At 39.5% G+C, this 20,272-nt stretch overlaps 1 protein-coding gene across 8 annotated transcripts in view; it reads right to left on the bottom strand.

Annotated features, from left to right (window-relative positions):
* The window catches only part of CKAP5 (cytoskeleton associated protein 5), a 107,932-nt gene that overhangs the window by 56,029 nt on the left and 31,631 nt on the right, over window positions 1-20,272 (bottom strand). For 7 of the 8 annotated variants that reach the window (XM_056133266.1, XM_056133275.1, XM_056133297.1 and 4 more), the window contains exons 4-9: window positions 18,768-18,974; window positions 16,211-16,382; window positions 15,370-15,502; window positions 14,639-14,739; window positions 10,990-11,103; window positions 2,698-2,802 (exon numbers count right to left, since the gene is read on the bottom strand). In XM_056133266.1, the coding sequence (XP_055989241.1) occupies window positions 2,698-2,802; window positions 10,990-11,103; window positions 14,639-14,739; window positions 15,370-15,502; window positions 16,211-16,382; window positions 18,768-18,974 (832 nt within the window). Of the gene's footprint in view, window positions 1-2,697; window positions 2,803-10,989; window positions 11,104-14,634; window positions 14,740-15,369; window positions 15,503-16,210; window positions 16,383-18,767; window positions 18,975-20,272 lie in introns of those variants that run through there. The other variant, XM_056133319.1, reaches the window with a different exon arrangement.

Raw genomic sequence — 20,272 nt, 5'->3', positions numbered from 1 at the left:
TTGACACTGGTGGTGGAATTAGTGTTGAAATATTATATACCTAAAACTCAACTATCAATAACTTTGAAATCATAGTTATTTAGTTAAATAAATAATTTTAAAAACATAATGCACATAGAGATTATCTAGGTAATGTTTTATTTGGTAGTTTTTTTTTTTAGTTATATTCTCTGAAATTATTTTTAATGTATGAGTAAGCAAGTTTCAAATACTGTAATTCAAGTGAGGTTAAATTCTAGCTTCACACTGGCTACCATTAGGAGACTTAAGTCAATCCAAAAACTCAAACATCAACTAGCTAGCAAGTTAAACCCTCGAGGTCAATTTTCAATTCTCAAGGATGCTGAGCATCTAGAGGTTTACTAACTGATGCCACAGTTCAAGAGAAAAGAATCTAATTTGTAAAATTTAATAATTTAATAATAATTTATTAAAATTATCAAACTTGATTGCTCTCAAATTTACATGAAGAAAGCAGTATAGGAGCCAAGAGATAGTACATCAGTTAGGGTGCTTGCCTTGCACACAGTCAACCTGGTTCGATCTCTGGTATCCCATATGGGATCCCCTGAACCCACCAGGAGTAATTCTTGAGAGTATTACAGAGCCAGGAGTGACCTAAGCATTGCTGGGTGTGCTCCTCCACCAAAAAGAAAAAAAGAAAGGAAGAAAGAAAGAAAATAGTGCGTACAACAAGGACGTCTCCAGTCAAGTGATCTTAGGAATAAATTAAGGGCTGGAGAGATAGTATAGCAGGTAAGGTGTTTGCATGGGGCTGACCTGGATTTGATCCCTAGCACCTGATATGGTGCCCTGAGCTCCATCAGGAGTGATCCCTGAGCAGAGGACAAGGAGTGTGCCCCCCCGCCCAAAGTTAAACTGATACATCAACAATGATTCAAAATGTCTTAAGCATAATTATTATTTTCTGAAATAGAAAAATACTACAAAACACATCACATAAATTTCACTTCTAGCTTTATTTGGCTTTTTTTTTCTTTCCTTTTACTGAAGGACTGAGATTTACAACATTGTTAAAAGCACTCTTCATGCATACATCATCCCAATACCAGACTGACTGCTAGAGTCCCACTTCCCTCCCAGCTACCCTCCCTTCCATGAAGGCTAAGTTCTATAAACAAAATCTCCTGATGAGTTTGGCCATGTTTCTATATATCCCTCATCTAGAAGACTTTTTTTTCTACTGCAGAGGGAGTGATAGCTATACACGTAGATGGACAAAGCTAAACTCCTAAAATTCAACAAAATCGTAAATGTCTTTCATTTTTATTTTTCCTCCTTTTCTTCACCGCTGCTGTTTTTGCAATTACCAGGGATTATACTAACAGCTGTCATATGCTGGGGGTCCCAAAGAGCAGTACCTTCTGGATCATTCTCACATGGCAGTGGGATGGATACTAGGAATTGAACTCCTCAGTCTCATCCCTGCTAGGGAGATGATCTACCAGTCAGACATCTTTGGGGCCTTATTTTCCCACTAACTCTTACTATCTAGAATTTCATATATTCTATTATGTTTCAGTATTCTAAGAACAAACCAAGCTAGTGATAAGCAATAAATCAACTAAGAACATAAGGCCAAGTGCCCAATTTTCTACATAAAGCTAATAAATTTAAATACAATTGACCTGCTGAAATGTAAGGAACTATATTGATGACTTAAACAACTTAGAAACTCTGCATGATATATGAAGACCTATGCAAAAGAGTTGTATAAAAAGCATAAAACAAACTAGCCTGGCATTCTTTTTTTTTATGAATTTAATTATTTATTAAAATATGCTACTTTTACAATAAACTTTCTTTTTTTACCCCTTTTTTTAAAAAAAATTTATTTAATCACCATGAAAAAGTTATAAGCTTTCATGTTTGGGTTACAATCACACAATGATCAAACACCCATCCCTCCACCAGTGCACATTCCCCACCACCAATATCCCCGGTATACCGCCCTTTCCCACCCTCCCCCTGCCTCCATGGCAGACAACATTCCCCATACTCTCTCTCTACTTTTGGGCATTATGGTTTGCAATGCAGATACTGAGAGGTTATCATGTTTGGTCCATTATGTACTTTCAGCACACATCTCCCATCCTGACTGGTTCCACAAGCCATCATTTTCTTAGTGTTCCCTTCTCTAGTCCAGCTGCCTTCTCCCCTTGGCTCATGAGGCAGGCTTCCAGCTCTGGAGGAAACTTCCTGGCCCTTGTATCTACTGTTCTTGGGTGTCAGCCTTATATTATGTTATTTTATACTTCACAAATGAGTGCAGTCGTTCTATGTCTGTCCCTCTCTTTCTGACTCATTTCACTTAGCATGATACTCTCTCCAGGTCTATCCATTTATAAGTAAATTTCATGACTTCATCTCTCCTCACAGCTGCATAGTATTCTACTGTGTACATGTACCAAAGTTTCTTTAACCAGTCATCTGTTCTAGGGCACCTGGGTTGTTACCAGATTTTGGCTATTGTGAACAGCGCTGCAATGAACATGTAGGTACAGATGTCATTTCTACTCTGTTTTTTTGCATCCTCAGGATATATTCCCAGAAGTGGTATTCGGGGCCATATGGAAGTTCAATTTCTAGTTTTTGAAGGACTGTCCATATTGGTTTCCAGAAATAGCCTGGCATTCTTGATAATGTTACTGTGATTTAAAAAGAAGTGTTACTTACATGTCCTGCATATTGTCCAAATTTCTTCCTTAACCCAACAGCCAGGCCAGTAAGACATTTTGCTGCCAGAGCCACCAACATGACATTGGTGTCCTTTCCAACAACCTAGAAAGAAATGAAAAAAGAAAGTAAAAGCCCTATAGAGGAGAATTGAAATTATTTTTATTTTGTTTTGCTTAGGGGTCATACCTAAGTATGAAACTCTAAGCAAAATAACCATTAATTTATTAAAATCTGTTTCCTACAAAGAAGAAAGATTATGTGGTCACATCAAATATGGGAGCTCCTTTTATTATATTGTTTCCTATCTTAAAGTTCTACCAATAAAATATAAATAAAATTGTGACTTCAAATCACTATTCATTAGTGAGTGGGTCTTTTGAATCATTAACAATTGTTCAAGAACAGATGCTGACAACGAGAGGAGTTGGAAGCCTGGATGGTACTGACAGGTCTTTCTTTGTGGCTGGGAAAGCCGAGACTGCATTCATTTTCAAGGAGCACTTATTAAACAACTGTGGGTACCTTCAAGGACTATGAACCATTAATCGTTACTTTGAGGCTATTTCTGGCCTTACAAGTATTTTAATTACCTTATGATCATCAAGTTTTCACATCAAAAGTCTCTTGTGGGGCTAGAGCGATAGCATAGTGGATAGGGGTTTGCCTTGCACGTGGCCGACCGGGTTCAATTCTCAGCATCCCATATGGTCTCCTGGCGAGGAGTAATTCCTGAGTGTATGAGCCAGGAGTAACCCCTGTGCATCACTGGGTGTGACCACCCCCCAACCCCCCCAAAATAAGAGTCTTTTTTGTGTATTGTGGTTGTTTATTTGGTGTTTGGGCCATACCTGGTGGTGTTCCATGAATTAAAACACCCATAAAACACATATTAAACAATGGCATTCTAGCTGGCACCTATATTACTTTCTACATGCTAAGGAAATAAATGAAATTTTATTAAAAACAGAGAGGCCAAAATCTACTGGACATTTTGTAATCTTATTTAATTTTCAACCTAACCCTAGAAAGTAGGTACTAATATTATCTCAATTTTGTAATTTTCAAAAATTAAAAGGAGGCATGGGAGGGGGGCAACAGTGGCAGAGAGACCATTGCAATCAACTGGGTGTTTGCCTTGCACGTGGCCAACCCAGGTTTGATGACCAGCATCCCATCTGGTCCCCTGTGCTCGACCAGAAGGGATTCCTGAGTGCAGAGCCAGGAGTAATTTCTGAACAGCATGAGGCATGGCCCAAAAGCCGAAATAAATAAATAAAAACAAAATTAAAAAATAAAATAGGAGGCTGGAGATAAGACATTTGCCTTGTGTGCAGCTATAGAGGCAGACTCTGGTTCAAATCTCTGGCACTACATAAGGTCCCCTGAGCACAGCCAGAGGTTGCTCATGAACTGAGTCAGGAATAGATTTTGAGCACTACCAGGTAAGTAAGACTCAAACCCCTGAACCGTCCCCCCCCCCCCCAGCCCCAAATAGCACTCAAATAATAAAAGAGATAAACTTGCTTAAAGTTACAGTGAATGGTCATGCTGCAAAAGCTTTTGCTTTCTGGGGCCGTAGTGACAGTACATGAGGAGGGCATTTGCCTTGCCTGTGGCTGACTTGGTTCAATGCCTGGCATCCTATATCCTGTCCCTAATGGCACAAGGAGTAATTCCTAAGCCTAGAGCCAGGAGTAACCCCTGAGTATCACTGGGTGTGGCCCACAAACAAAAAAGTTTTTTTTAAAGCTTTTACTTTCATAGCACAGCGGGTAGGGCGTTCGCCTTACAAGCGGCCAACATGGCCGACCCGAGTTCGATTCCTCCGCCCCTCTCGGAGAGCCCGGCAAGCTACCGAGAGTATTCGATATGCCAGACACAGTAACAACAAAGTCTCCAATGGAGACGTTACTGGGCCCGCTCGAGCAAATCGACGATCAACGGGAGGGCCTTTACCTTTACCTTTTACTTTCTTTAAAAAGCATATACTCCCTCAAAACATGTTCACTGTCATTGTCCTCCCGTTCATCGATTTGCTCGAGCGGGCCCAGTAATGTCTCCATTGTGACAATTGTTACTATGTTTGGCATATCGAATACATCACAGGTAGCTTGCCAGGCTCTGCCGTGCGGACAAGATACTCTCGGTAGCTTGTCGGGCTCTCCAAGAGGGGCAGAGGAATTGAACTCAAGTCGGCCATGTTGGCCACTTACAAGGCAAATGCCCTACCCACTGTGCAATCGCTCCAGCCTAAAACATGTTATGGCAAATATATTTTCCTTTTGAGAGATCAGGATCTTAATTAACATAACATTTTACTGAATCTTTAATTTGTGTAAATCTAAGGAGAAAAAATTCCAGTTCTATATTAATGCACCAGAAGTATATTGTAAATACTCAGATTACTGCTTACTACACCTCTCATAAACTATTTAGATGTCAGAATTTAAGAATTTCTTAATTTCTAAGAAATTCTGATAGTTTAACATTGCTCAAAGGGTGATTCTGTTATACTGTCCCAAATAAGCATATTTTTAGGAAAATAAATTTCCCTACCCACAATTAGAGCAGAAACCAACAGCAGCTAGAGTTGAGATGCTGGAGATCCTATTGGTAAGTACTGAAAATGATCTTGTAAGTCTATTATTATAGTTCAAGATGACAAACACTGAATGAATGTAAAGGCAGTAACAGAGTAGACACTTGGTATCATATCTTCCTATCTGAATCAATACTCATCAGACCTAATTTTGACAAGGCAAGTTTTCAACTAAGAATGAGAGAAGTGGGGAGTCTGTGTTTAATTTCTGGGCCACACCGGGTAGTGTTCAGGGATTACTACTGGCTCTGTGTTCAGGAATCACACCTGGTGGTACTTGAAGGACTTTATACGGTTCTGGGGATTGAACCCACATCAGTTACATGCAAGGTAAGCGCCTTAACATGCTATATGTTATCTCTCTAGAGTACAACTTGTGAAAATACAAAGAATAAAAAAACTCAGTGACTTTAGGGAAATTAAGCTTAAGTTCACAATATTAACTAAATGGGAATCTAATGGAATGTATTTCTTTTTGATTTTTTTGCTGCCCTGGCACAGTGCTCAGGGTTTTTCTCCTGGCTCTGCACTAAAGAACCACTTCTGGTGGTGCTTATGTGATCATATGGGAAGCCAGGGATCAAACTCAGGTTGGCCACATGCAAGGCAAATGCCTTACCTATTGTACTATTTGTCCAGTCCCTAAATGGAAAGCATTCTATAATTACTTTTTCCATAAATCTAGGTTGTGAGATGTGCTTTAAATAATTATTAATTACTATTCATCTTGCCTTTTTTCCCTTTCTCTCTTCTTTTTTTGGTGGTGCTGGGGATTGAACACATGGCCTCATATGCACAAGGCAAGTGCTCTACCAGAGATATATCCTTAGTGTTTCAATTAGTATCTCTTTAGGAATATAAATCTCCAGTTAATAGGCAAGTAAACAAAAACAGGGTTGACAAAGAAAGAAATCAATTAAATTCATAATTACTGTATTTAAAAATGATAATTATAAGTAATCAAGGCAGGGGGAGGGGAAATCGAAAGACCAAATGAAAAAAGTTTAGAACACAAAAAAAGTCAAGCAATTATATAATTAAAAACCTTGAGGGGCTGGAGTGATAGCACAGCGGGTAGGGCGTTTGTCTTGTACGCGGCGAATCCAGGTTCGATTCCCAGCATCCCATATGGTCCCCTGAGCACCGCCAGGAGTAACTCCTCAGTGCAGAGCCAGGAGTAACCCCCGTGAATTGCCAGGTGTGACCCAAAAAGAAAACAAAAAAAACAAAAAAACAAAAAAAACCAAACCTTGAAACTCAACATTCATAGGTGGTTGGCAAAATAACTTCTAAGTTATTTGAAGAACAGGAGGAGGGAAATAGGAAAGACATCTTTTAAAAGTACCATAGGGATCGGGGATCTTGATGGTTCAAAGGGCTAGAGTGTATGCCTTATCTGAGGTTCAAGTTCAGTATCCAGTACTGATGCCATCTGTGTACCGATGGTTGTAGTCCAAGCACTACTCATATCTGGCATTGTCAGTTGAGTATTACTAGGCTTTCAAGCAATGTTAGTAAGACTCCCCCCAAAAAAGTAATAAAAAAAGTATAACCTGTAAAAAAGAGTACAGCCTAAAAAATATGTTTAATCAGGTTATGAAAAAGAATTAAAAAAATAAAAAAATATATATAAAAAAAGAAAAAGAATTTAAGAAGAAACAATACCATTTAGTCAGACCATAAGTAGTTTCTAAATTCAGAGTTCTTTATTTTTTGTAATAAAGAAAAATGTTGGGCCACAGAAGAGACAATGAAGGAAGAAAAGATCATTCTAATTCTATTCTTCAGTCTCCTTCTCTTCCATTTACCTAGTTTTGATGTCCCTACATGGGTGTGAAGACTCTATATATGTCAGTAAAATAAAATGTAAGATACAAAAATGAAAATGTCAAGATGCATGTTAATTTATATGACTGAGATGAATTATTAACTTTTTGACTTTTTCAAATATTTCACTCACAAAATTATATTTAATGTGTAGCCTTTAACTGAAAGTCCCTACCCCATCATATGATGAGGAAATATCTTCTGCTAACCTGGATGTCACCAAAATATATTGTCTATATCTACCAAAATATAAAGTCTGTGAGCCTTTTGTTGAATATAGTGAGAGACTCCACTTAAATTCACAATACCATGGAAATCATAGAACAGTCTTTATTTGAAAAGCTAATATCCCAAGAAAATTCATGCAGAGAACATCAAATATTAATAAAGGGGAAAAAAAGCTTTTATTTGGGACACTGAAAATTCCCTGACAGAGCAATAATAGACCTGATTAAAAATATATATGTAGAAAAAAATACTAAGAATCTGGTGTTCTTTTCAAGGTCACTCAAGTCTCATTTCCCCAGTCATAGTGCCATCTATTTACTCCTCTTTTTTCCCAGGCTCCAGTTTTATGAAACTAATTCCCTTTTTAAGTTCTTCAGCCTGGGGTGATAGAAATGATGTAAGGGTTAAAGCACTTGCTTTGTGCCTTGCAAGCAGTTAACTCCACTATTCCTGAGTACTCCTGGGAGCTAGATAACAGAAAAGTTAGCCAGTCTGGGTTCTGGCTCTCAAGATGTAAGGCTAATGACTACAAAGAGATTTTGAGAAACCAGACTCATGTCTCCAAACTTAAAGGAAAGCTCAGAAAGGCTAACTATGAGAAAATGATACTCATTATATACTAATTTCCTATATGCAAGTTTACCTACTGATTAAAACTTGTTTATAGTAGGGCCAGAATAATAGTACAGAGGGAAGGGCATCTGCCTTGCATGTGGCTGACTGGGTTTCAACCCCAGCACCCCACAGTCTCCTGAATCCTGCTAGGAGATCCCTGAACACAGAACCAGGAATAAGCCCTGATTTTCCTCGAGTGTGTCCCATGCCACCCCCCCAAAATAATCCCAAAATAATAACCCTCAGTTATAAGTCTAAAATATGTGTGGCAAGTTCCACTCCTTTAAAGACAAGCCCAGAGAGCTGTAAAAATTCTGAGCTGCCTGATGTGTTCACTGCCAGCTGAGATGAAACAAAGCCACACTCTGCATTCTTTCAGCTCTCACACTGAAAAGAAGCACCTTTTTCATGGTCTGTTTTGTGAAATGTCTTTTGATTTCTGTGTTTTGTTGATGCCTCCCCCATTTAAAAAGAGCCTCCAAGGGGCTGGAGAAATAGTATAGTGGGTAGGGCACTAGCCTTGCATGCGAGTGACCTGAGTTCAATCCCTGGCACACCGAACAGTACTCTAAACCTCTCCAGGAATGATCCGAGTACTACCGGATGCTCCCCCAAAGCCAAAATAAACTAACATAAAATGGCACTGTGGACTAGCATTCTAAAGTGATCAAAAGACGCTGATGTACTTGTGAAAAAAAAAAAGTGTTAGATAAGCTTTGTTTAGAATTGAGTTACAGCGCTATTAGCTGAGAGTTCCATGTTAATGAATAACATATATTAAATATGACATCTTTAAACAACACTGTCACTGTCCTCCTGTTGTTCATAGATTTGCTCGAGTGGGCCCAATAACGTCTCTATTTTTTGAGATTTGTTTCTGTGTTTGGCATATTGAATATGTCATGGGTAGCTTGCCAGGCTTTGCCGTGAGGGCAAGATACTCTCGGTAGCTTTCTGGGCTCTCTGAGGGGGGCGGAGGAATCGAACCCGGCTCAGCTGGGCTGGCTGCACACAAGGCAAACACCCTACCGCTGTTCTATCGCTCCAGCCCTTTAAACAACAAAACAAATTATATGTGTTTGGTTGTTAAAAATGTGATCTAAATGTTACAGGGGCTGGAGAAGTTGTGCTGGGCTTAAGACACTTGCCTTGTATGCATCAGACCCTAGTTTGATTATGGTCTCCTAAGCACTACCAGGAGTGACCCAGGCACAGAGTCAGAAGTAGCTCCAGAGCACTGTTGGGTGTAGGGGTCATTCTCTCCCATGCTGCCTCTCCTTTTTTAAGCATCCCTGATTGTGGTATTAAAAAAAGGCAATTTGTATTCACTAAATCAGTGTTTGTGAGACTATAGGATATCACTAACCACAAATAACAAGCATTTGAGTAGTTAACATTCTTATCCTCTGAAATTTCAGGTTGAAAAGGGAGATAAACCAATGTTTTCAATCTGTATTTACGATGTCTTCAGGGGCTGGAGCAACAGTACAGTGAGTACGGCATTTGCCTTACACACATCTGACCTGGGTTTGATCCGCAGTACCCCTTATGGTCTGCCGAGCACCACCAGGAGTGATTCTTGAGTGCAGAACCAGACGTGATCTCTGGGCACTGCTGGATTTGGCCCCCAAACCCAAACAAACAAAAAGATGTTTTCAGAGTTTGTTCCTGAGCTTTACAACTATATCCACATTTGTTTTAGGGTCACAACCAGGTATTTCAGAGATGCTTCCAGGGGTGCATGGGTGACCATGTGGAGATAGGGACTGAACTCGGACCTCCTCTCTGATCCTAATATATTCACAATATTTGTTTTTTGGTCACACTTAGCTGTGTTTAGAGAATCATGTGTACCAGAAATTGATAGTGGACCCCTGGTGTGTTGATGTGTGAACCACACACTTAGCTCTCTACCTTACTCTCCACAATATCTGATCTATACTTTTAGGAGAAGTCACTACATACAAAAATCTCCACTAGCAGTATTAAACTTTGCTGAATCTAATACCAAAGGAGCTTTTAAAATTTTTTTAAATTTGTTTTTAGGGTGCCCCAGAAGTGCTCAGGGGACACTCCTCATGGGCTCAAGGGACCATATGGGGTCATGAGAATTGAAGCACGGTTCAAGCCTTACCCACTATCTTATCTTTCTGGCTCCTAAATTTTTTTCCTCGTAGTACTTTCTTGCTTTTAAATTGGTTACATACCCTCATATCCTTTACCTGTTGATATAATGTAGTATTGCATTATTTGCTACCTAACAAACGAACAACCTTCATATTTGTTCCATTAAATGGAGCTAATTCACTTTACTTTTATGATGCTAGGTATCTAAAGGGTCTGATATGTGCACATTCTACCGCTGAGCTATATACTCTAGCCTTAAAAATAGAGCCAATTTAAACTGTTTGTTCTACAGAATTATGAAACAGAAATATCTGTTTCTGATTTTTTGTTTTGTTGTTTTGGGAGCCACACTTGGCTGTGCTCAGGAGTTAGTCCTTGCTCTGGATTAAAGGAACATTTCCAGTGTGCTGTGGATGGAATCCAAGTTAGTTGCATGCAAGGCAAGCACCGTAATATAACTCCAGCCCCTGAAACATCTGGTTTTGGATCATGGAAGCCTTCTTTACTAGAGGTTCATACAAATTAGAAATGACATTTTGTTCTTGGGACAAGTCTTGAGGTGCTCAGGGGACCATGGGATGCCAGAGATCGAACCTGGATCAGCCCTGTGCAAGGCAAGCGCCCTGCTGGCTGTAAATGATATCCTTAAAATCAAAATGAAAATAAACAGATAAAATCAATCCTTCCAAGCCCATCTAGGACAACAGAACAATAATTTAAAACAATCTATAAAAAAAGTATGCTTATAATAGAAAATCATAAATGCCAATGTAGTTGTGGTAAAAAAAGGAGGTTTTTTTTTTTTTAAATAAGAAAAAGGAGTTTTTGATGAAGAGAAATTTCCCACCAAGGTATGTTTTTGGAATGCCAATGCTGAAACGGCACTAACTTACCTTCTTCAATGCTTTTACTAAATCTGCATAATCGCCTGCTTCTAGTTTGGGGTTTTTCACTAGTCCTTCAACAATTTCCAGGACTTCTTTTCTTTCTTGCCATTTTTTTGCCTCCTGCAAGAAAAATAATTACTTGTGAAGCAAAATAAGACAGCAAAATGTCTATTTCTTGTATGCTAATATTGCTAAGGCTAATGCAAATATTAACTACTATTTGTTTTCGGAAAGTTTTTCTAGAAAAACTTAAAAACAAAATTGAAGACTTACTCTTCAGGCACAGTTCTCTCTTGTCTCTTTGTCTCTTCATTTGCTACGTATTCTTTTAAGCCAATATGTTCTCCTGATACTATATCTCTTTGCTCGCTTGCTTGCTTTTTCAAGATTGCTCTTGTGTAGGTGTTCCTCCTGTACATGTATTCCTTCCCATCTTCCCCTCTATCTTTTCTAAGTAAGTTTTGTTCAATAAAAACTATCTTGTGGCAGAGATGTCAAACTCCAAAAATTTCAGGTACACTGGGTTTTGTTTGGCTGAGAACTCTGGGGCCTTCCAGGAGTTGGGGCAGGCAGCTTCCCCCATTTCCTGTACTTTCAGAAGCCCCGGCAGTAGGTGTCCACACCACACAACAGCCGCTGACATATTCACTACCCAGTTAAATATGGGTTTTATGCAGTGCACAGCTGCATTCACGGCTGCATGACCTCTCCAAACTCTAAAATACTTACAACCCAGTAGGAGCAAACCAGATTGGATGGGAATGTAACAAAGAAACCAACAAAGCTCAGTTAATAAAAACTTTAACACAAAAGGCTCAACTAGCATCAACAGCTTAGTAAAGCCTCCAAACAAGGACTTGATGTCCCATGGTGAGATATAACAATTTTCACAATTTTTCTTTTACTGAAGTGTAAAATCTTATCACGCCGAAGGTTGTGTGTTCACGGGCTCACTGGATGGCACTGTCTCACCGCCTGCGTTCAGTGCTCTTGAGCCGCTGTGTGTGGCCTGGATCGGAACGGCTGTTGGCCAAGGGCAGACGGAAGAAGAAACGAGGGCCAGGCCGGTCTATATCAATAGTAGTTTATTCTAATCCTCTTCACTCCTGTCTTTCTCTGCCTCCTTCTCTCCTGGGCCCCAATCTTGGAACCTCTCTCCTTCTGGCTCTGACTCTGGATCTCTGGAGCCCGAGCTCTCTCGCTTCTGACTCCCTTTCCGAGCTTCCGTCTTAGTTTATATAGCAGTCAAATAAGGCGGTGACATAAAGGTGGGTTGAATACTGACGAATCCACAAAGAGAGGTAAAACCACTCCTCCAGGAGATTAACTCAAGGATAAAATCTCATCTACAGAGATTACTTCAGATTACTAGGAGATCCACCCAGGGGTGGGATCTCAACAAGGGTGTGTTCTTCCCTCAGTTAGTAATCTACTTAAATAGTTTTAATAAATCTACTTCTAATATTTCTAGCAATGTCATTCTGTATGAGCACAGTAAGAGATATAAATTTAGTTTGGTTCTTCCTGAGAACATCTCACTATACATTCCGCAGTCCTCAGGCCAGGTTAATCTTCCTACCTCCAGCAGGGTCCTAGTCTCGTCGTTACTTACTTTTGGATCATGACAGCATTTGTCCATGATCATGCCCTCAACTTAGAGTTGAGTATCGTGGCTCTTTGGCCTGGCCCATTTTGATGCCAGGGTAGCTCACTGCTTGCCCTGGGTCCATTCAGTCCCTCGTCAGGACCCTGCTTTTGGGGTGCTAGGAACTAAGGACAACTGAGTCAAGAAATCAGATGCCCAGGAGTAAATATTATTCAGAGTCAATCAACTTCCAAGTTACAAAGCATAATATTAACTGTCTTCCTGTGTCCACACAGAAAGGACATTGCTTACAATACAAGTTCAGTGTCCTTAGATGGGTGTGAGCTGACAAACCTAAGTTACCTGAGGAAGGACAAAAGAGTATTATCCTACAATGAAGTATTTTCTGATAGTTCCATTAGCCATTTAGTGGGAACAAATGATATGAAATAAATTATTTGGGACTGCTAGGGGGCAGACTTGAGGAGTGGCTGGAAAAATGAGGACACTGATGAAGGAAGGTCACAGTGGTGAGATTGGTGTTGGAATATTGAATGCCTATAACAAATGCACCAAGAACTTTGTAAACCACTGAGTTTAAATAAAGTGGGAAAAAAACTATGTTGCTTCACAAAATTTTTGAAAAGAATTTGCATAACTGTACATCCAATTACAAAATTTTGTTCATAAATATCTATCTATATACAAAAATATTTTCATGGGGCTTCATAACTCTATGAAAGTGCTATGATAAGTAAATGTATGTCATTGTCATTTTCATTTTCTAAAATGTAAGTAGAAATTAACACTTATTAGTAGCTAGAGATGCTAGAGAGGAAGCTCTAAAGAGCTGAGTGCATGCTTTGCAAGCAGGAGGCGTAGGTATGACCCACAGCACTAACAGGAGCAATGCACCATGCACAGAGCCTGAAGTAGCCCCTGAGCATCACTTGGTATAGCCCAAGGTGGGTTTCTATATTCATATTATTAAAAAAGATTAGGAAAAAAAATCACACAGCCAACAACCATTGGGGATGGGCCTCTTTAATATCCCTAGTTCTCTCAAATAAGCCAACAACCATTGGGGATGGGCCTCTTTCGTATCCCTAGTTCTCTCAAATCAAATTATTAAATGATTGCTTAATCTTTCTTTTTAGCTTTGTTTTTGTCTCAGGACCATAATCCAACTGTTCCCAGGACTCTTACTTCTGCCTCTGTGCTCAGAGATCATTCCTGGCAGTGCTTAGGCGACGATACGAAGCACTGGGAACTGAACCTTACTGGCCTAGTACAAAACAAATGCCTTAACCTCTGTACTACATCTCAGAGCCCTGATTGCTTACTCTTTAGAGAAGCCATATTTTATGACCCTAAAACTAAAGCACCAGCATTATACACACAATCTAAAAAAACTAATCTCTAAGACCAGAACAACTGTGGTTGGAAAGTTAAGTGGAAGTTTCAGAAGTAACATGAGTACCTCAACGATCACAGATGACTTCAGATATTTCCTTAAAACCAATAGAAGCTGAACAATGAAAGGGATGGCTGATATTTTCAATAATTTCACCTCAAATTACACTGTGAGATAATGATGGAAAGAGACAAGAGATAAGAAGTTTAAGAAATCCTCTGTAGCATGAAAGGTAAGAGATGATGGTGATGGCGATTTGGACAAAACTATTTCTCAACTGACAGAGACTTTGTTTCAGGGTACATTTGGCAAAGTCAAAGACACTTTTGATTATCATGACTTGGGAAAGCTAGAGATGCTGCTAAACATATCACAATAAAAGGAAAATGTCAACAAATGCCAAGGTCAAGAAACTGGGGGAAGGGGTGTGTAAAGCAGTGGCAGTGGGATGGAGAAAAAAAATTGAATCTGAGAGATATTTGAAAGTAAAACCAGAATAACAATGAGAGAAATCACAACAATAATTAGAGAAGAAGGATAAGTAACTGAATGGTTCTACTACAGAAAATAAAGAACGGAAGGGACTGCACCTGGGAGGGATCCCCACAGCATTCTCTACACAAAAGTAGTTAACTATAAACTTAGTACTAACTTACAATTTTGTCATAAAAGTCCTTGGGAAGTTTGGAAAGAATTTCTACTGCTTCCAAAAGTTCATAAGTATCTATCTGTGGTACCTCATCACCATCATCACCACCTGTCAGAGAAAACAAAACAAAACTTAAAAATGGATTGAAGTAGCAGTACTCCTACATTTAAAAAAAAAAAAAAAAGGATTCAAGGTTGAGGTAATAGTACAAGCAGGTAGGGCACATGCTCTATATATGGCTGACTTGGGTTCAATCCCTGGCACCCAATACTGGTTCCCTGAGCACTGCCAGGAGCAATCTCTGAGCACAGAGGCAGGAGGAAGTCCAGGAGTATGACCCCAAGCCCTCCGCCCAAATAGAATGAATATTCTTTTTTTTTTTTTTGCTTTTTGGGTCACACCCAGCGATGCTCAGGGGTTACTCCTGGCTTTGCACTGGGGAATTACTCCTGGCGGTACTCAGGGGACCACATGGGATGCTGGGAATCGAACCCGGGTCGGCCACGTGCAAGGCAAACGCCCTACCCACTGTGCTATCACTCCAGCCCCCAAGAATGGATATTCTTATGAACTAGTTATTAATTCCTTCACACTTCTGATATAATCGTGATATAGAAGGGAGAATTTATTAATATTAGATGACCTGCATTGTGCTCAATGACAGTCTGAGAAGATGTGACTTGTAGGAAGGTCAGGCCTTAGTAATTTGCATAAAAATCAGTGTTTAAGGTGGCTTACCTCCATCAGCATCAGCACCAGAAGACTGTTGCTGTTCCAATTTAGCTTCTAATTCTTGCTGGGAACGCAGATACCTAGTTGGTTTAGGAATACCTGTTGGCAACTTGACCCATTCTTCTTCTAGTTCTTTCAACTACAAAAATTACAACATTAAAATACATGTATATCCGCTATTAGATAACTAATATATTAGAATTTATTACCTTATTTATGTGGCTTTCAAAGAGAAAACAATGGCTAGACAAATAGTACAGGAACTAAGACAGGTGACTTGCATGCAGCAGACACTAGTTTGGTCCCTGGAACTTTATGTGGTCCCTGCAGACCACCAGGGGCATGGTGTACACCCCTGTTGGTGTGCAAGCACTGCCAAATGTACACAGAACCCCATCCCATCCCTAAAAGAACAAAATCCTCTATATAGGGCATGCTCAATAGTTCATTTAAAAAAAAAAAATGGCCAGATGTGGCTCGATGATAGAGCAAATGCTTCAAGTATGAGACCCTGCATTCAACCACCATACCGCAAAAAATAAAACAAAATTAATTCAGATATACTCATATAAAATAGTTTGCAAAATTATTTGCAATTTTAAAAGATGATTTTAACTGCACGATGAAGAGATTTTTAAAAATTCCTTAAGATTAAGCACTATCATTAAGATTACTGAATGCATGGTATTTAACTTTTCAGGAACAAAACAGCAGAGATGGTTTACTAGTGCTCAGAAAAATCAACTAATCTGAATTAAAGGAAAAGTATTAACAATACCGACAATGACAGAAAAGAAATCTGTTCATCTTCACCTCATGCAAAGACAATAAAAACATTATGCCTCACCTGGAGAGAATTTATATTTTGTAATGGGGGTCTCAGAGCATCCCGGATCCACCTGTATATCTCAACAGCAATTAATTTGGCTTCATCTCTAACAGGCTTGTCTCGAGACTCAAAGAGTTTTGGCAACACTTTGATAATTGGTTTAAGCAAAATGATTTTGGAACCAAATTCACTGGAAGTAAAAATTAAAGAAAAAAAATCTGTCAACAAACAACATGTCTGGCAAAGTATTAGCTTTCATTCACTCATGTATCCATACATGTACATTAATATAAAGACCAACTAATATGCATGATCACTTGTCACATCGTGTTCTTAAGTAATGCCAGCAAAATGATTAAAAAGCAAACATAAGTTCCTTAACCCCCATCTTTGAACAAAAATTTATCTTAAGATTTGTGATGATTACAGTGAAATACAGTAAGTTTAGATTTTATTTTTTTTTAATTTGGTCATACCAGCCGATGCACAGGTGTTACTCCTGGCTTTGCACTCAGAAATTACTCCTGGTGGTGCTCAGGGGACTATATGGGACGCTGGGAATTGGGTTGGCCGCGTGCAAGGCAAAAACCCTACCTGCTGTACTATCACCCCAGCTCCCTGTTTAGATTTTTTTTTAAGGCAACAGCAAAAAATTAAATTAAAAAGCACATCTATTTATTTTTATTTTTTATTGAATGGCCATGAGATAGTTACAAAGTTATTCATGATTGGATTTCAGTCATAAATTGTTCCAACACCCCTCCCTTCTCCAGTGTACATCTCCTACCACCAATGTCCCCAGTTTCCCTCACCTCTTCTTTCTATCTCTGTCTCTTTCTCTCTCCTTTTGGGCACGATGGCTCCCAATACAGGTACTAAAAGGTTATCATGTATATCCCTTTACCTGCTTCCAGCACTCAGTACTTGTCCTGAGTGATCACTTCCAGTTATTATTGTCAGAATGGTCTCTTTTCTCTCGTAACTGTTCTCCTCCCTCCATACACTTGTGGCAAGCTTCCAACCATGGACCAGTCCTCCTGGCTCCTGTTCTGCCCTTGGATATTAGTCTCATACTATGTTTTTTTATATTCCACAAATGAATGCAATCACTCTATATTTGTCATTCTCTTTCTGGCTCACTCAGCATGACACTCTCCACATCCATCCATTTATAAGCAAATTTCATGACTTCATTTTTCCTTGCAGTTGCATACTATTCCATTGTGTAGATGTACCATAGTTTTTTTTATCCAGTCATCTATTCTCAGGTACTTGTGTTATCAAAACCACATCTACATGTAAGCTATCATTCTTTCAAGGAACAGTCTTCCAAGAATATTTAATATTTTAAGCCAAAAGTAATCTGGGGGAGGAAAAAAAAACTTTCTAAGGGCTGGGGAGTAAGTGCACAGGTTAAGGTGCTTGCCTTGCATGAGGCCAGTCCTGGTTAGATCCCTCCCCAGCACCACTTCTTAGGACCACAAGGAGTGATTCCTGAGCAAAGATCCAAGAGTAGGTCCTAAGCACTGTCAGTAGTCCAACAATCACAAACAAAAACAAAAACATAAAATTATTGCACTCATTTGCAGGATATAAAAAATATATGAAAATTATTCCCAAAGACAGTATAAATGAGGAGCAGAACAACTGATCCATGGTAGGAAGCTTGTCACAGGGGGCAGGGGGCGGAGAGTGCAGTTAGGACTGAGAAGGGACCACTATGACAATGACAGTTGGAAATGAACATTCTAAAGGAGGGTTGGAGGAGAGAGGGAGAGAGGAAGGTTGGGGGAGATGGGGAGAGAGGGAGGAAAGGAAGGAGTGAGGGAGGGAGGGAGAGAGAAATATGGAGGGAGAGAGAGAGAAGTGTCTGCCATAGAGGCAGGCTGGGTGGGGGTGAAACTGGGGACACTGGTGGCAAGAAATATACACTGGTAAAGGGTTGGATGTTGGAACACTGTATGACTGAAGCCCAATCATGAACAACTGTAACTGTGTATCTCATTGTGAACCAATTACAAAAACCCCTCCCCTTCCTCCCCCAAAAAAGAATAACCAAGAGAAAAAGAGTTTTAAGGTACCCTGGAGTTCTTTTCCACAAAGAGTCACAATCTGGTAACAGGTGGGGAATAGGTCCATACATCTTCATTAGAAAGTGGTTTAGTAGGCCTGAGCTACAGTATAGTGGGTAGGGCACTTGCCTTGCATGCGGCCAACCCAGGTCCAATCCCTGGCATCCCATATGATCCCAAGCCCCACCAATAATGATTCATGAGTGCAGAGTCAGGAGCAACCTCTAAGAAAATAAAAACCCTAAAAAACAAAACAAAACCAAACCATGAAGAAAAAGGAAAAAAGAAAAAAAAAGAGGGACAGAAAGAGATTTAAATAAAACAACTTTGCAAAATACCTGAAGGCTAAAATGATGATATGAAGAACAAAACTTGAGGAATCACCTGTGTTTTTTCAGATCACTTTCCCAGCTGGTGTGATACTGACAAGTCCTGCAGTTTAATTTCTGCTGAAACTACAGGCCATGTTCAACAGTTAATAAAGCAAAAATAAAACCTCTTACCATAAGGCTTTCCTCAGAGTTTCTATACAGGCTACTATGATCTTGGGGTTCTTATTGTCCAGGCCTTTCAGGAGTTCTTCTTGTACAGCCTCTGCTTTTTCAATCTCTATGTACATAAGACAAATCTCAATGCCTAGCTCCTTGGCTTTGGCTTTGGGTTGGTTGAACACTTTACTTACAACACCTGACACAACTTCTCCTGTAGTCCTGTAATATAAATTAGAAACGACTACTTACCACATGTGCAAAAAACAAGCTTCAGCAGAAAGAGCTGGGAAAATGTTGTGAAAAGGGGCGGGCAAATGCTTTTTAAATGTTTACAAATGAAGAAACCCAAGTCAACAGTGCAAAAAATTTATGGTTAAGGACATTAAACTTATGCAAGTCACAAGTTTATGACATTGTCCACTAGGAAAGGAACTACAGTTTCTGCTTATCAATGTAGAAAATTCAGTAAGAAAGCAAAAATTCCTTGAAATCCCTAACAGACAGAGAAAACTACTTTTATCTATCTGGTATTCATTCTTTTAGACCACTGTTTTACAAAGTGGGTGATATTGCTGAGTGGTGGTGCTCCAACAATAAAGTGGAGCGGCAGCCTTAGGTACTTAAAGATAGGTTTCCAAGGGAGTATAGAGTAATTTTTTTTTTTTTTGAAAAAGAGAGGAAGGGAGCCCAAGTAAATTTGGGAATCTCTCTTTTATACCTTCTTATGCAGACAGCAGATTTTAGAAAGGAGCCTGGGGGTAGTACAAAGGGCTGTAAGGAGTCTCAGGTAATCACTGGTACTATATGGTCATGATCACTGCCAAGTGTGGCATCCCCACACAAAAAAGATATGAACAGATTTTAGAAAAATAGTAAGAGTTCTTGCTTTTTTAAAAAAAATTAGGTCACTATAAGCACTTATTAGAAGAAACTAATTTCTTCTCAGACAAAATAGATATGTACCCTTAATAGTGAGAGGCTATTCAGCCAGATACCACAGTGGGTAGGGCATTTGCCTTGCACGCGGCCCACCTGGGTTCGATTCTTCCGTCCCTCTCGGAGAGCCCAGCAAACTCCCTGTGGCATATTCGATATGCCAAAAACAGTAACAACAAGTCTTACAATGGAGACATTACTGGTGCATGTATGAACAAAGGGAGGACAGTGCTACAGGGCTACAATAGTGAGAGGCCAAAATGCCTTGGCCAAATTTAGAGGAATGTTTCTCAACCTTTTTGCAGCTCTGACTCCCTTCCTACTTTGTTTCCTTCTACTGCCACCCCCACCTTGGTTGGCTTTCAAGTCTTACACTGTGGTCTCCAATTATATGATCTTTCACCTGTGACCCCTTGTAATATTCTGGGGTACACAAGAGACCCCTATGGAATGCATAAAACCTGGACTACTGGAGATGAAGAATAACTGAGTAAGTTGGGATTACATGCACTATTTGTCAAAAGTTTCTGGTACTGGAAGAAAAATGAATTTAAAAAAGCAATGATTTCACTAGTGGCAAT

The sequence above is a fragment of the Sorex fumeus genome, unplaced genomic scaffold, assembly GCF_029834395.1.
Source record: "Sorex fumeus unplaced genomic scaffold, SorFum_2.1 ptg000007l, whole genome shotgun sequence".
NCBI classification, from domain to species: Eukaryota; Metazoa; Chordata; class Mammalia; order Eulipotyphla; family Soricidae; genus Sorex; species Sorex fumeus.
Note: the sequence above shows the minus strand (reverse complement) of the source record. Positions and strands in the feature narration are given on the sequence as shown.